General features: G+C 36.6%; 1 protein-coding gene across 1 annotated transcript in view; it reads right to left on the reverse strand.

Annotated features, from left to right (window-relative positions):
* Positions 1–11,877, reverse strand: part of COL4A4 (collagen, type IV, alpha 4) — a 73,323-nt gene extending 61,446 nt beyond the window's left edge. Inside the window, exons 1-3 of the mRNA XM_009325115.1 lie at positions 11,822–11,877; positions 9,268–9,307; positions 7,123–7,200 (exon numbers count right to left, since the gene is read on the reverse strand). Coding sequence (XP_009323390.1) covers positions 7,123–7,200; positions 9,268–9,307; positions 11,822–11,877 — 174 coding nt within the window. The remainder of the gene's footprint in view (positions 1–7,122; positions 7,201–9,267; positions 9,308–11,821) is intronic.
* Between the last annotated feature and the right edge of the window lie 3,400 nt (positions 11,878–15,277).

A 15,277-nucleotide genomic window follows, 5' to 3' on the forward strand; every position in this document is an offset into this window, starting at 1 on the left:
ACAGCCAGAGCTTCCAGAGCTTGTAGGGTTGCCCATTCTGGAAAGTTTCCACTCCTCCACTGTAACTGTGTAGGGCTGGGACCAAAACCATTTTCACTGTAAATAAACCTTCTAAATATTAACTTTATCAAGATGAGATAAATCTGAGAAAGCACACAACTTGGCATTAAATCCAGTCTCTTGTCCTTAATAGAGCAAGTTTTTCTGTGACTGTGGGTTAAACGGTGAGCGAGGGTCAGACTAGTATATTGGCATATACTTTATTCTCAGTTTGTTAAGAAACAGCAGATGGCATAACGACTTTTCAGTATTAGATAACTTCTTTTTTATAGTCAGATTTTGAGCCAATTAAATGCAATAGTAACTCTTAGTACTTGACTTTCCTCAGCATCTGGATCATGCTGCAAACTACTGGAAAATTCTGTGCTCTTTTATCGTATTTTTCAATGATCCAATATGCTACAGGAACATAGTACCCGATGACGCAGCTTAGTGTTCACAGTGATACTTCACTGAAGCACAACAAATCACAGTGAAGTGCTGAAAACATTTTTCACGGTGTACTTTGTTTTGTGTTTTAATCCCGTGGAACCATGAAAAGAAAAAGTATCCAATAAGCCAGTGGGTGTCACTACTGTATTAAACAAACACTGAAAAAGAGATAATTTGGCACTGAAACTCTAGGAAACACTGTTAATGGTTGAAAGCAGAGAGCTGCAAACAGAACATTTTAGACCACAAATAATCAACATCAGATTAGCCAATGAAATAAAACTAATCATTTCATTGAAACAAGTCACTGATTGGCAATTTTTGGTTGATTCAAATCTGTGAAAAAAAATTATTTTGTAGAGTTTTGTCTTGCCTGATGCGGAAAAGCTTGCCAATCTGCAGCAACTGAGAAAAACACTATTTTTAGTACGGTGGGACAGGGGAAGCAAAAATATTAAGGAAAGAAAGATGCTCAAGAACAAAAGGAGGGATAACCTAACAAGATCAAAACTTTTAAAAAATTTGGAAACATGTCTAATATGAACAATGCTAATTTACAGATGCTGTAGCTGGATATTGTATAAGAAGAACAGCCTCAAAGAGACCTTACAGTGAGGAGAATGGAGTGATCCTGTTCCTATTCCACATTCTGGTAAGCAGGCTCCATTCCCTACCAGTTCAAACCCTAACTTCTGGAGCCAGAGAACCGCCTACTGCTCTGCCCAGTTATAAAAAAACGTGGTCTGCCTCAGATATAGATTTAGGAGTCTCATTTTTCTAGGTCTGTTTTTCTATGGTTCTCAGCGAATGTAAGTGAAATGCAATAGAAATACTACAGAAATGTATAACTGGTCTCAGGAACCTTCTATTTTAAAACTGTATCATAGCTAATACACTGGGAAAAATGATCAACAAGTATGAGGCAAATAGTGGGAGAGATCTGGGTTTCCTCAGATGCTAGTGTGCATACATCTCTGATAGTGGATTCAACTAAGCACATGTATTTGAGACCAAATAGATGGATTTTACATATTAATTTCCTGCATGTGCAGCTTGAAAATTCAAATACAAGTGCTGGACGTTCCATGTGAATGACAGACTGCCATTGCATACTGACATGCAAAAAAAGTGTGATTCAATAAATGCCTCTTACTCCCCAAAACAGACAGAATTTGCACAGTTTCCCAGTCAGCGAATCTTAAATATGTTTACACTGTGCTGTAAATGGGACTCAGTTAACCCACAGGATCTACTAGGGAGATGTGACAATCCACAAGATCTATTAGGGAGATGTGACAAGAGAAGTGATGCCAGAAGACAGACCTACTATAGAGTTTAACTTCACCATTCTTACCCCGCTGCCCTGAAGTACACATCAGCTGACTTTCTAACTTACCCATGACAACCAACTGACTTAGCATCTCTTGTGAATGCTTACTCCTTACACCTCATATGCCAGAAAATGTGGGACCTTCCTCTTAGATTTCTGTTTGCTAGGTTCTCTCCTGCACTAGCATGAAAATAGGCCACTCGCTTCATCCGCAAAAGAACGAACATTGGTCTTGCTGAGTTATATTTATTATTGACTTTGCTCCAGGCATTTCACATGATCCAGTAGAAGCTAGATCAGGTTAGGTCACGAATAGACGCTTGCTTTCTAAATCTACTTAACTCTATGAACAAAGCCAAAGGAATTGAATGCGATCAAACTCCGGGGTCGGCACAGGACAAGTTTATAATTGGTCAGTGCTAACTACAAACATTTTTTTAACTATCTAAATTCTGTTAGAGCAGCCAGCATTTTTGGAGGCCTCTGATATAACATGGCAGGAGTTATCAAGGAAATGACTTCCCAAGTTAGAGGAAGAGGAGGGAATGGAGGAAAGGTTTCACTGTCTGTTGGACATATCAGGAGAAAATTAAAATCACGGACTTTATGGGAGATCAAAGAGGAAGAGGGGGAAAAAAAATCTAAAACAATGAAGTTGCTGTTTGCCTCTAATTAAAAACATTGACTGCTACTGCCTTCTAGAAGACCATACATCTCGACTGTGAAAGAAGAGGCAGGAGAAAGTCTCAGTTGTTTCAGGCTGGCACTAAAAGTCATGTAGAATGCTTACTGGTGTATATACTTTCACTAATGACTTTCTCCCCTCGTTTACCTGTTCTATAGTTCTTAAATGAATATGTATAGTAGCACACAGTATGCGCAAAGAGATTTAACAGAACATTTTAATGGTGTCCTATGGAAGAAAGAGTCCTTTTGAGTTGTGACATGAGATCAACAGATAAACAGTATAATGTAAAACTAATTCCAACAAGGCTGTAATCCCAATTAAACAGAAGTTGAACTTTCATTGTGATGTGGACAACTGTAATGATATCAGAATGGGATATACTACAAGCAATAGTGACTAGAATGTTTTTCAGACAGTGATTTCTTGCTAATGAATAGTAGTGCAAATCTGTTTATAGCACAGAGTTATCTAAGGTTGAGAGACATAAAAACCGACAGGTATACAAGCTCTTCTAAAACCCAATATAGCAACCAATGCATAAGTGTACTGGTTTTATATAAATATTAAATAGAAGTTCATCTATTTGCTTCTACTTTCCTTCCAACTTGCCCAATTTCAATACATTCAAGGATGACCATGGCAGTTTCCTTTTCTTATTCCCATGGTCATCTTTTCTCTAGCTAAAACCTCAATTATCTTATCCACTTACAATGAAGAAGGCTTTCTACGTTGACATTTAAAAGATTTTCAAATGGGCAACTAGAAGACAAAGTCTTCATTCCCATTGCATTCACAGTCACCTGCACAGTTTTCTTACACTGTCCTGGTAACCACAACTTTAACTAATCATACTTAAACTGCATTCAAAAAAATGGATAGAAAGAAAGGTCATTATGCCAAAGACAGTAGGGCAAGATTTGAGGTCCTACTTTCCTATGGAAACTTCAGAGTATACTACAGTCCTGACAGCCATTCTACTTAACTCATAAACCTAAATATATTTAGGAGTTTAATTTTAGGTGTCTATTCTCTTATTACCCTACTTTTTTACTATTTTAGCGGAGAGACATTAAGGATAAGGGCTACAATTATGTCATATGCAGCTTACAATCTTTTGAGTTTTACAAAATGTGAACACACCTCACTTGTCACTGGTAATTACAAATAAACAAAGCTGATTTATATCAGCTCTAAGACTTTTGTTCTACCTTAATTTTAGTAGAAATCTTTGTTATGGATTGACTATAAGTCTGCTCCAAACATAGAAATAACCTGTTTGTTCACTTCACTAGCTAAATTTCCAGTGGGCAACGCTTCCACTGAAAGTCTAAAAAGGAAGGTAATATTCTGAAATCTGTAAAATGGCAATGTCATCAAATACCTGTCATAGTTTTATATGCAAACAAAAATCCCTCAAATGAAACTAGCAACAATATTTTCCTCACAGTCTGCTGACAAAAGGAAACCGTTATCAGATGGGCACACCTTAACTTTGAAACTATACAACTGCTGTTTTATCAGCAAATAGATATTCTGTCTTCTCTAAAAATCTCCTTTTCATCAGTGTGTGGACAAGGATGTAGGGAAGTGACCATTAGCAATGGGCGAAACAAACTGCTTAGGTTTTTATTCAGATGTTCAACTATCACTTGTAAGTTGGACCTATGACATCTATCTAGCACAAAGTCTACATTATGATACGAGTATCTTTCCTATGGATTATTATAATTCCTATGCATTCCACTAGGTGTATTACAAATAATGCACTTTGCTAAATAGCTTCTCCCCCAGTGCACCTTTTTAGGGGAGGTGAAAGTTAACAGACACTTTACATTGAAACTGGAACTCTATTTGGAAGTATTCAGCCAACAACAAAGATTCAGAATAACATACAAATGGTCACGTTCCAGCTAGTCTAATGAAGGATTTGGTTGCAGTTCTTGGAAGAGTTTGAATAATGTGTTTAACCAAGCCATAATAGGTCTGACCTTGTGTGTTTCTAACATAGATGATACCTTAGCAGTACAATAATGAGACAATTTGCCCTTGCTTCCCTGTAAAGTCTCAGATTACCATGTTCAATGGAAGAGCATGAAGGGAATACCCTACATCTGACTCCCTGCGGTAAAAGAGATTAAAAACTAAACAAAAACAAAACAAAAAAATAGGTGGACTGGTCTACGTATATCAATGTAGCTCAATACATATAGTGACGTAGCTCACTCAGATGCTGCCTTTCTCATTCAGCCTCTGCAAAAGTCCCTGATGCTGCAGTTGGTTTAACAGAACTGAATAAAGACTTGTTAACTTTGAGGGCTGCTATAAAGTTGGCTTTCCAGCTGGTCTGGATGAGATTATTGTTCCATTGCCTTTTGCCAGCAGGTACATGAATTTTCTAGAATCTTTTTGTGCTTTCAGCAAATGCTTGCTGAGGGGACGAGCTCATCCTTAATTTTGACAGCTAGCCTGTGCTAAATAGTGAAAAAGGAAAAAATACGGTGCTTGGCAACCAAATTTATACTGTTGCCCTTATCTCAACTTCTTTACAGAGCAGGATTATTTAATAAACTGTACACTTCTGAAATTTTAGGTTTGCATACTGTACCATGCCAGAGGCTTTCAATGACCATTTATTTCTTGCACTTTAAAGACAGGATTGAGGAAGATGCAAAATTCTGAGGAACCAGCCTGGGAGCAGGATTCAGACAGAAAAGTAGATAAAGCAGATGTTTTGCATTCTAGGAAGCTAACAATAAGATAAACAAATCTTTTATTTTGTAACGGGTAGTCTCCACAAAAGCTAGGAAAGCAAAGTTAGTGTGTCAGAGTGTAGAGGCAGAACACAGCAAACTTGAGAAATCAACGGGATTGTAGGATGAAAATAAGATTAAGTAATCCTATAGAAAATAATTCATCACCATACATTAGTATAGAAAATACTTGCAACAATCTATCTGAAGTGGTGTTTAGTTAAGCCATATTTCATGTAGGGTCTGGTAAGTACTTCTGTTTCTTGCATAATGACTAATAGAAATGATTGCCTGAAAAATAAATTCCTATTACACTGGAGAGACTTTATCCATCAGCGTGCATATGTATTTCAGAGCTGTTTCAGAAAATTGTATGATTCTCAGACTTACATTTGCATAATGACATTGAATTTATTTTGAAATGTTTATTACACTTCTATTTGGCACTTAGGTCCAGATCCTTGGAAGTATTTAGAAAGCTAACTGCAAATGCATGAATCATAGTTCAGTTTACCTGTGGTGGGGAGCAGAGTTTAGGAAAGAGCCATAGCGACTGCAGTGAGTATTTACTGTTGACTGATTATGGGCATGTAATTCAGAACTTCCAGGCTACTGAGAGAGAAACAGAATCAGGAAAATTCCCTCTAGTTTCAAAGTCAGTTGTTTTTAAATGGCACTTCAGATCAGGTTTTTGGTATCCAAAACAGTCTATTCAGTAGCACTGAGAGACACTGCAACGCTGCTAGTCAAAATACTTTTCCTGGGATGCCTTTTTGTTAACACAGTGTTACAGAGATGGACGCATCCTAGGCCCCTTATTATGAAAATCCTACAGCATGGGGAACTTTCATACAGACATAATCCTGGAGGATTAGGATAGGATCCAAGGACACCAGGGCAGTGATCATGACACAGCAAAGCATGCAGCTAACTGCAGAACCACAGGAAGGAAAAGCTGTGTCTTGCTTTTGTGGTGACTCAGGTTGTACACAAACAAATGGGGCATGCAGTTCTTCTAAAAACTGATCCACCATGTTCAAGCTTTCTAACCCTAAACTTTAACATTAGTACTTTGAAAGAAAACAATTTCCATCACTAACTGACAATTTTTCAGTTGTTCACTAATCAGGGCATGTATCTAAATAAGTCCTTTCCTCATATAACGTTTAAATTGTTTGCTATCACTATATAGATATGTATTTTGAGAAAGAACAGCCAAGATAACAAACTAGCCATCACTGGACCATATTTCAATCAACAAATAGCAACATGCACAGTTACTAATTTTAGTGTATAATATGAAAATGCCTCAGCTTCATTCAATGTTTTACAATTATTTATAAGGCAAAGACAATTCAGATTTTTTTTTAAATACTTAGTGCATTAAGTTAGTAAAATAAAACGTCTGCAAGCTTTTCCAAAATCACCTAACCCAAATAAGAAACACCTAAGTTCTCATAAAAGTAGTAAATGGCATAGACGTTCTCTTTTAACCAGCCTCTTAGTAGAAAATGAGCATAGATTTCTAAATCTAATATATATCAAGAATGACCTTTATCTAACTACTAGATGGATCTCAGAGAATCCTTAACACAAAAAAGGCACCACGATTATTATAAACCTAATTTATAAGAAAACCTGTTTACAAACAATCTTATCTTCCTTCGATGATAGCTGTACTTCATACCAGTGAGAGAATTGTGGTAGTTTGCTATATTCAGACTTGGTTTTGTCTGAATATTGATTTATTGAATATTGATTTATTGATTTATGTCAACCATATTGATTTTCTAGAACAGCAATGTGCACAAAATGAACAGTATTTACAACAGTAATTCTCATTAGTTCTAATCATCACTTACTCTTGATCCTTTTTCTGGAAAGCACTGACAAACTGAACAATCCTGTCCCCCACATGGGTCAATATATGCATATCCTCCCTAAAAATTAAAAGTTTATGGATTTATTAATATGCAACAGACAACAATCACTTCATCAAATATTGTCAACTGGACATACTGTCCAATTAGATCATTTTTAAGGCAAAAGATTTGGCTACCCTTGCATACCCACAGGGAAATTTCTGGCTGATGAAGAAACTTGGCATAGCAGCAAACATCAGAATATTGTGTAGGCCTTCAGCTTGACACACATGAACCTTTTCCAATGCTTGCTTAATAGAACACACACATCAATACTACATTTAAAATCCTCCTAACCTTTTTGGACCTCTCATCAGCATAAACGTGCTGGCAAAGTGGAAGCAATAAGCAAAAGCTTATTACTGTCACTGTAGGAGGTGAAAGACATTACCTGCAAGTTATGTTAAGTAATGCTAAATATTACAGATAAATACAACTAAGGAAATAGGCTGCACCTAGAAATATTTTAACAGAGACAGAATTTAATTTGTACTAATGGGAAATTTGTAACCCATCACATTAGGTTAGGAGATTGTTTAACTACGATTAAATGATAAAGGCAAAACAGGCTGAAGAGCACCAAGCCCACTCAGTGATAAAGCCTTGTATTTAATTCTTGTCTATTAAATGAAAAAAGAAGTATGTGCATGGTGTAATTATGCGTTGCCTACCATTAATTTACTTATTTCCTGTATCAAAACTTTCCATCATTGTCCTCTTATTAGCAAAGAAGTGACTACTTTGTTTCATCAAATTGCAGAGAGAAAAAAGCATATTCGACGAGAAACTAAAACACAACAAAATGTAAATTCAGTAATTTAGTGTGTGGTAAGTGAACATGATTTTATTATTCTTTTCTATTTCCCAAAGCGTAGTATTAAACATATACCAATTATACACACCATATGCATTTATAAACCCACTTAGATGGTTGGAATGTCCACTAGGTGACATTATTTTTTTGGCAAAATCACGTAAATGATCAAAGTGGTTTCGAAAAGGATGACAAGGACTTAAAAGATTTAAGAATAATTTAAGTAAACAAGTAAACAGTGATAACATGAAAATATTTGCTCATTGTAGGTTTCATTTTAATCAAGGTCAACATTGTTTTGTTACTGGTTCTAATAACCAACAGAACACAACAGGTTCATACTTTGATTTTTCAAGGGGAAAACACTGACAAATATTAGATAAGGAGGAAAAATTCTGTTCTTTCTATCTACAATATTTTTAGAATACTGGGTACTCCCAAACCTCAGAACAAGAGGGTATGATCGTCTCTCTCACAGACTGCTTCTCTTTCACACACTGGATTTCCCATGAAATTACTAATCTAATCCACATTAGTCTCTCACCTAGTTATTAAAAACTTGCCTCTACTGGAATGTCAATGGAATGCAAGTTTCTAATAACACGTAAGCTGTTACCCTTTGTTCCAATTGAATGCATTTATTTTTAAAAAATACTTCAATTTTCAACAGTTCAACTAAAAGGAGATGACTTCGGGGGAAAAAACAACAAAAAAGAACTTTTAAATATTTGAAAGAAACAAAGAGGACGGACTTGAAAGAAGTTTCAGTGAGGGCATTGCCAACATAAGGTTAATATGGAGAACAGTACAGAGAGGAAAATAAAGTATATCTAGAGCCTACATTATATGTGAAATTTTGGCTTCAGAGAGATGGGAATGTACAGGGAGGCCAGTTTAAGATCTAGACTAACATACAGAGAAGGGCTTGAAAGCTAGAATGAGTATGATATATGCTATAAGGTAGAGCCGTTGAAGGGACTCATGAGGAAGGAGACAAACTCAGTGCATGAGAGAGGTTTTTTTACATGCAGCTTTCCAAAAGCATCTAAAGATGCCAAAGGTAGAATCTAGAAGAATCCAAAGGAGAAAATTACAAAATACTTAAGCTGAGCAACAGGAACAGAAAGGAAAGGGAGAACTGTAGAAATACTGAAAGAAACATCACAGTTTTCCCACAGAACTATAGGTCATTTTGGTGTACATAGTGTTACTTGTTTGAACTTTACCATCCTATCTATCACCTGTCTAAAGTAAATATCAATGCCACTTACCCCATCAATTTCTGGTGCTGAAAAAACAATCAGCAGCCACCTGATTTAAAAGAAGGAGAAAGCTAAATTAAAACTAAACTTCCAACATCCAACCTTCACAAAAATGTAGCCTCTAAAAAGTGAGACGTGTGTACACATGATTAAGTCCTGTTTGGGGTGATTATTTAGTAAAAAAGTGTATTTATAAGGGGTATGCACCACCAAGAAATGGTCAGCACATGCTATATATATTTGTCTTTTTGGATTTGTGAGACCGAGTACAAACAGATAGGCATGAATAAGACTATGTAAAAATCCCTGTAACTTCCTCCTTGTAACCTATTTCCAATCCCACAATTAGGAATGCCCAGAGGTAAACCATTCCAGACAGATTTCTGCATCTCCACAGACACCATGGGGTGAAGATTGAGCACAGGTGGAGGTGACCTGCATCTGCCCCAAAATGAGTTAGCTGCTGCTGTTTTCTTTTGCTTGGAGAGAGAGCGAGAGAAGGCAGGGAGCAAAGCAGCACTCAAAAGAGCCCCATGATTCCAGAGCAGCTGCTGGGGAAACCCAGCTCCATGCCAGCCATTGCTAGTGATGGATTATAAAGTTGAAATCATGTATTTCATGATTTCCACATGCAAAAAAAGAGGATAAAGTAAAACAAAAAGGTAGCCCAAAATTTGTGCAGCAGTACAGGAAATAAGCACGATTACTAATACTAACATTATTATTAATGAGAATTAAGGTGCTCACTCATTATATGATAAATTAGATGTGGCCATAACGTATAGACTACTGTGTGTTATTTTCCAGGCTATAGTGAAGCCTGTATCAAAATTACTCCAACCCTGCAAATATTTAGGGTCCTATTGAGATCAACCTCTATTTTTCTTTCGTTATTCACATGGTCAACTCTTTAGAGCACTGAGAACTGTGCCACCAAACCCATGAGTACTCCCCCTGATTATTAATTATTCATAGATTCAGGCTGCAAATTACATAACTTGTATATGCACTGATATATACTGATAAATTCAATACTGACAAATTTAACATATTTTAGCCATTTATATACATTTACTTTATATACTTTTTAAACCTATGTTGCCTGCTACTTTTTTCAAATACACAGATTTTACAGAAACAAAATATTTATGAAAATAATTAGTGGTAACTGAAGACAGAAGCTTATACTGTCTCTTGCTAAATGAGAAACAAAGGACTGATTAAACAATGTGAGATTGCCAGATGATCAGCTACAGCAGTAAATGGTGAAGTTTTGTGCATCCCACCTTTAATGCATCAAATAAGTTTGTGCAGAAATGATTTAACCTCACAGGAACACTTCAACCAGGTAGCAGACAATAGCATTGGTTTGTGCTGTGATTGTTACTAATTTAAGGCCATTTTTGCTTCTAACCTTCTGAACTTGCAGACAGTCTCTGTAAATATTTTTTCCTGTATCAGCATTGGCCAGGTGTGAGTTACTTTTCATTTAAGAAAACGCCAAGTTGTCATGAAGCCCTTGCACAACTGAAATGCAAATCTGATGATGCTGTTCTTGAAGCACGGCGCTGCAGTCTCCCCTTTTCCCAGTCATATACAGCAGGCATGTGTTTGCCAGATCGTTCCCTGTCATTTCAAAATCCCTGCCTCCTGAAGCCAGACAGACGTTGCCTTTGTGCTCAAATCAGCACAAGACTGTTAGAGGTAAGTCATTCACAAATAAGGCAGAAAAAAGGCAAGAAGAGCTACCTTGGAGAGATGGCCAGGACAGAAGGCTGCTACATTGGGGAACACCTGAATAACACGTAGCCTGGGTTTGCACAAACCAAATAAACATGAAAACGACACTGGAGAGAGTGCAGGCATATTAGAACAACAGAAGACTGCCTCGCAGCGAGGGTGTCAGGTTCAAGCAAGGTACACTTGCTGGGCCAGGTCTCCAGCTAGAAAAGCATAATTTCACATTCCTAAAGAGCCTGGTGCATGAAATTTTATAAAGACCTCAAGCAAGAAGGAAAATTGCATTGACTTTTCCTAGAAGATATTCTAGAGATGGAATCATTGATCCCACACACCACCCTGAAAATTCCTGGCCACAGTGATCCTAATCATCTCCTAAGGATCGTTTTCCTCCAGAAAGAACTCCTGCCACAGATGCCAGCAGGTATTCCAATCACAGTCTCTAAAACTTTTCTGCGTGCCTTGTAGTAATTCTCCCTCATCTGCAAAATTATTCTGGGACAGTCATTCAGGTTTGAGTTGGTCATTACTTTTCCTTCTCCAAATATGTCCATCACTAGCATGTAGGAATATCTTTCCTCTTAGACTCAGAATTATAGTTCCCGTTTCCTACTATTTAAATAGTGTAGTACTTGAAATTTAAATGGTATAAACTTATAGACCAGCAATCAAAATCAAATACAATAAATTATCATATAGGCTTATCAAATTTATGACAGACTACAAATTATTTAACTGGTGATTTCGTATTACTGTTAAATTGATAGGTAAGAATATATCTCGGTGATGCTAGTTAAAAAATTTAGTGATCTGTAAAACTCACCAGGCAGCTGTGATAAGCCACTTAAGCCGTTCAAACGAATACTTTGTTAATGCCATTCAGGCTGATTGGGGATCTGTATATGCAGCACTTTTTTTTCTTCTTTCTTTTTTTTTCAAACAGCAGGTCTTCTCTTTCCTTCTGTTTGTGGATGGTCTATAAACACTGTTCCATACTGTTGTTGTTTTCCCCTCTGAACCTGTTTATATTGAAATATACATCTGATGTACAAACATGAATAATTACCGGGTAACCAAAATATGTCTTAACCATTAACATGTGTCATACTGCATAGCTTTATGTTGGCACTACATTATATTATTCCTATTCAGGCCGCATTTTATTTTATCAGCAATCCAATTATTTCAAGGGGACTATATATGAAATTACAGATCAACATAAAAAGGGTACAAGATTTCAGCCTAGAAAAGAGACACTCTTCACTCAGTGTTTGAAATAATGAGCGAAGAGCATCTTGCATCATTATTTCTTAAAAAGCTACCATCACACCCACCATTTTAGCTAAAGGCATTAAAAAAAAAGTGACACCTATCTATGGTAAAGACCTAATGAACTTTTAAAAAAAAAAAATCAAGAAAATATTGGCTATACTTTCAAGACAGTGTCTTCTGCAAACTGGGCTGGACCAGTGTTTGTGTGTACATCTGAGCAAAGGAGGACTGCTCTGAATGCAGAATAAGCCATATGCATTTTCAGCTCAGGAGTTCTACCCATATGCAGTCATTGGAAACGTTACCTAGATTTTTTTAGCTTTATTTTTAGACTTTTTTTTTCCACAGCTTTTGCCAGGATTTAAGAAGCTAGAAGCCCTAAGTGCAGGACTGACCAGAGGCCTCTACAGCCCCAGTCAAATTTTGCATGCATAAATTAACTACACAGTGCATCTGTGACCTCTGACTTAGGTCCAACAGCATATATGCAGTTTTATATGCAAACGTGCTGCATCAGCCTTTTTGTAAGCTCAAGCTTCACAAATCCAGAGAAACGGCCTGCTCCTGTGCAAACTTTTATGTCCCCCAAAGAAGAAAAAAGCTGTAATCCTTTGAAATAAGGCACATTTGGCAAATGATTCAGTTCCCTATCTGTAAAAAAAAAAAAAAAAAGGATAAAGAAAAAAAGAAGAAAAAAAATAACAACACTCCTAATAATAACATAATATTCCAATAACATTCCTACCTCACTGATTTTTTACATTAATAATATAAATAATATAAGCAAGATTGTAAGGCAATAAAATACTGCAGGGACAAGTTGCCTCAAATGGAAAATCCAAGCCAGTTATAAAGTGCTAGACTTTGCGGAAATTTGTTCCTGTTGCCCACTATCCATCTCATTATTTAATTATCCAAACAGCTTCTGAAAATGAAATAGAAATTGAAATTTGGTATGTTTGCTTCGTATTAGCAGAGAACCTGTTATTTTAAAATAAAATCCATTTTGATCCAACCCATTGACACAGTTTGAAATCATACTTAATGCATGAGTGGAAGACTTAAACCACTCTGCTTGCTAGTTCGTCGTGGCTATCGAAAACCCATTGTTTTCTGAACAAGCTTCCTATAGTTTGAAGTGTTCAGCAGCCAGTGCAATAATATAAGGACTAAAAAGTGTTATTTAGATTGATATATCAAATTGATCTCATGTTTTATATTTTGTAGTAATCACAACAGTTACCTAAATAGAATACTTACCTAATTAAAAAGAAAATAAAATATCCCCAGGCTCAATACCACCAAAGGAATCGATTTTATACAAGCATCACCAAACCTCAGCTCATAAAATTCTCAAAAGCCAGAGGGGGAAAAGCTGGCACTATAACATAACCTAGATGTTTAATTTCTAGACAAGGACCAAAAAGGAAGACAATGTCATTCTTAGGGACTCTGATAAAATAAGACCACAGGACATGAACCACAGTTTGAGGCAGACACACAGCTACAGTTATTGAGTATAAAAAATTAGAGCAGCCCTAACTATATTCTCATTACATCCAAATAAACCAACATCATGTGTAACAAGGCCATTGAAGTTGCGAAGTCAAGGATTCAGAAGTTAGAAAATAAAAATCAGGGTTGTGTGCTCAATTTTAATGTGATTCTTTTATGCATATGATTAGGATAGTCATTTTAAGTACAAGAACATATATGCTGTTTTCCATAGGACTTCTGCCTCATTCATGATGGATATATTCCATACTCTTTTCATCCTTTTCCTTAAGTCCTATTTTTTCTTTTACAGCGTCCTATGAAACTTTGCACTTTATACTAAATTCATACGTTTGACATGCATGTAATGTTTCCTACAAAAATATTTCTTATCTGTAAAAAGAGAAAATACTGTTACACCTGTTTTACCATAGAAGAACTGAGGAAACAAAATCATTAAATATCAATGACTGCAAAAAAAGCCAAACTTTAATTTGTTGCAGCTCAACTGAGGAAACAAAACCAAAGCTAAAATCATTAAATATCAATGACTGTGAAAAAAGCCAAACTTTAATTTGTTGCAGCTTTCAATTCCTTTCTAGTATTAAGGTTGACCTCTCTGTTGTTCATATACCAGTGTTTTTTTGGTAAAGTACCTCTACAGGCAGCTGCAGGTATACGTTTTGACACAACTGATGTTAAGCCTGCCTGGCCAGCTGTTTTGCCAGACAAGACCATCTCTCTGAGTTTGTAGCTCTCTGAAGATATTATGGACTACAACAGTATCAGCAACACAGTCTGCGCCAAGGTTTCATAGACTCTCTTTCGATGGATGTCATCAATTATGGTAGCAACGAGCACCAGAGAACACCAGTGCCTGATCTTACTTTTGCTCCAGCTCAATGCTACTTTGAAGTCACCTACGTGTCCTAGAAACTCACATAAAGGCATATATGCTTTTACGTGACAATCTCATAATGCAACATGACTTGCTGTTTCTTAACTATAACACACACAACTACCATCCAGTTGGGCCATACTACTTAGCAGCCAGCTGCTCAAGGTCAGTGAAATAGGTGGTACTGGGATAAGGCTGGGCTTGAAGAGGCCTTTTTTTTAAATGCTGTCTTTCTGTTACATCTCCCTTGTTAGCACTTTCCCATCTTTGCCTTGAGCTTGCTGACTTCTTTTTTTTTAAATCTCCACACAGGGTTTTCATCATTTGAAATGTGTCTCAGTATCTTTTTATTGTAGCAGTATTTCATTCACTAGGTATTCTGCATATATTCATTTATTTCTTCTAACAGTGGATTGCCTCCTTTCTTCTGTTTCTTCCAATATTTCTTTGGCCTAGTATTCAAGAGCTCTCCTTTTAAGTACTATGTTCTTTACTCAGTGAGAGTTATACTGTTCCTCCCGCATCATTTCTGAGGACTGATCACTCTCTTCCAGTGTAGTCTTGCCTGCTCTGACCTTGTTGTCTCAGAGAACCTTGCACCTTTTGTTTTCACTT

The sequence above is a fragment of the Pygoscelis adeliae genome, unplaced genomic scaffold (assembly GCF_000699105.1).
Source record: "Pygoscelis adeliae isolate BGI_AS28 unplaced genomic scaffold, ASM69910v1 Scaffold155, whole genome shotgun sequence".
In the NCBI taxonomy this organism is placed as follows: domain Eukaryota; kingdom Metazoa; phylum Chordata; class Aves; order Sphenisciformes; family Spheniscidae; genus Pygoscelis; species Pygoscelis adeliae.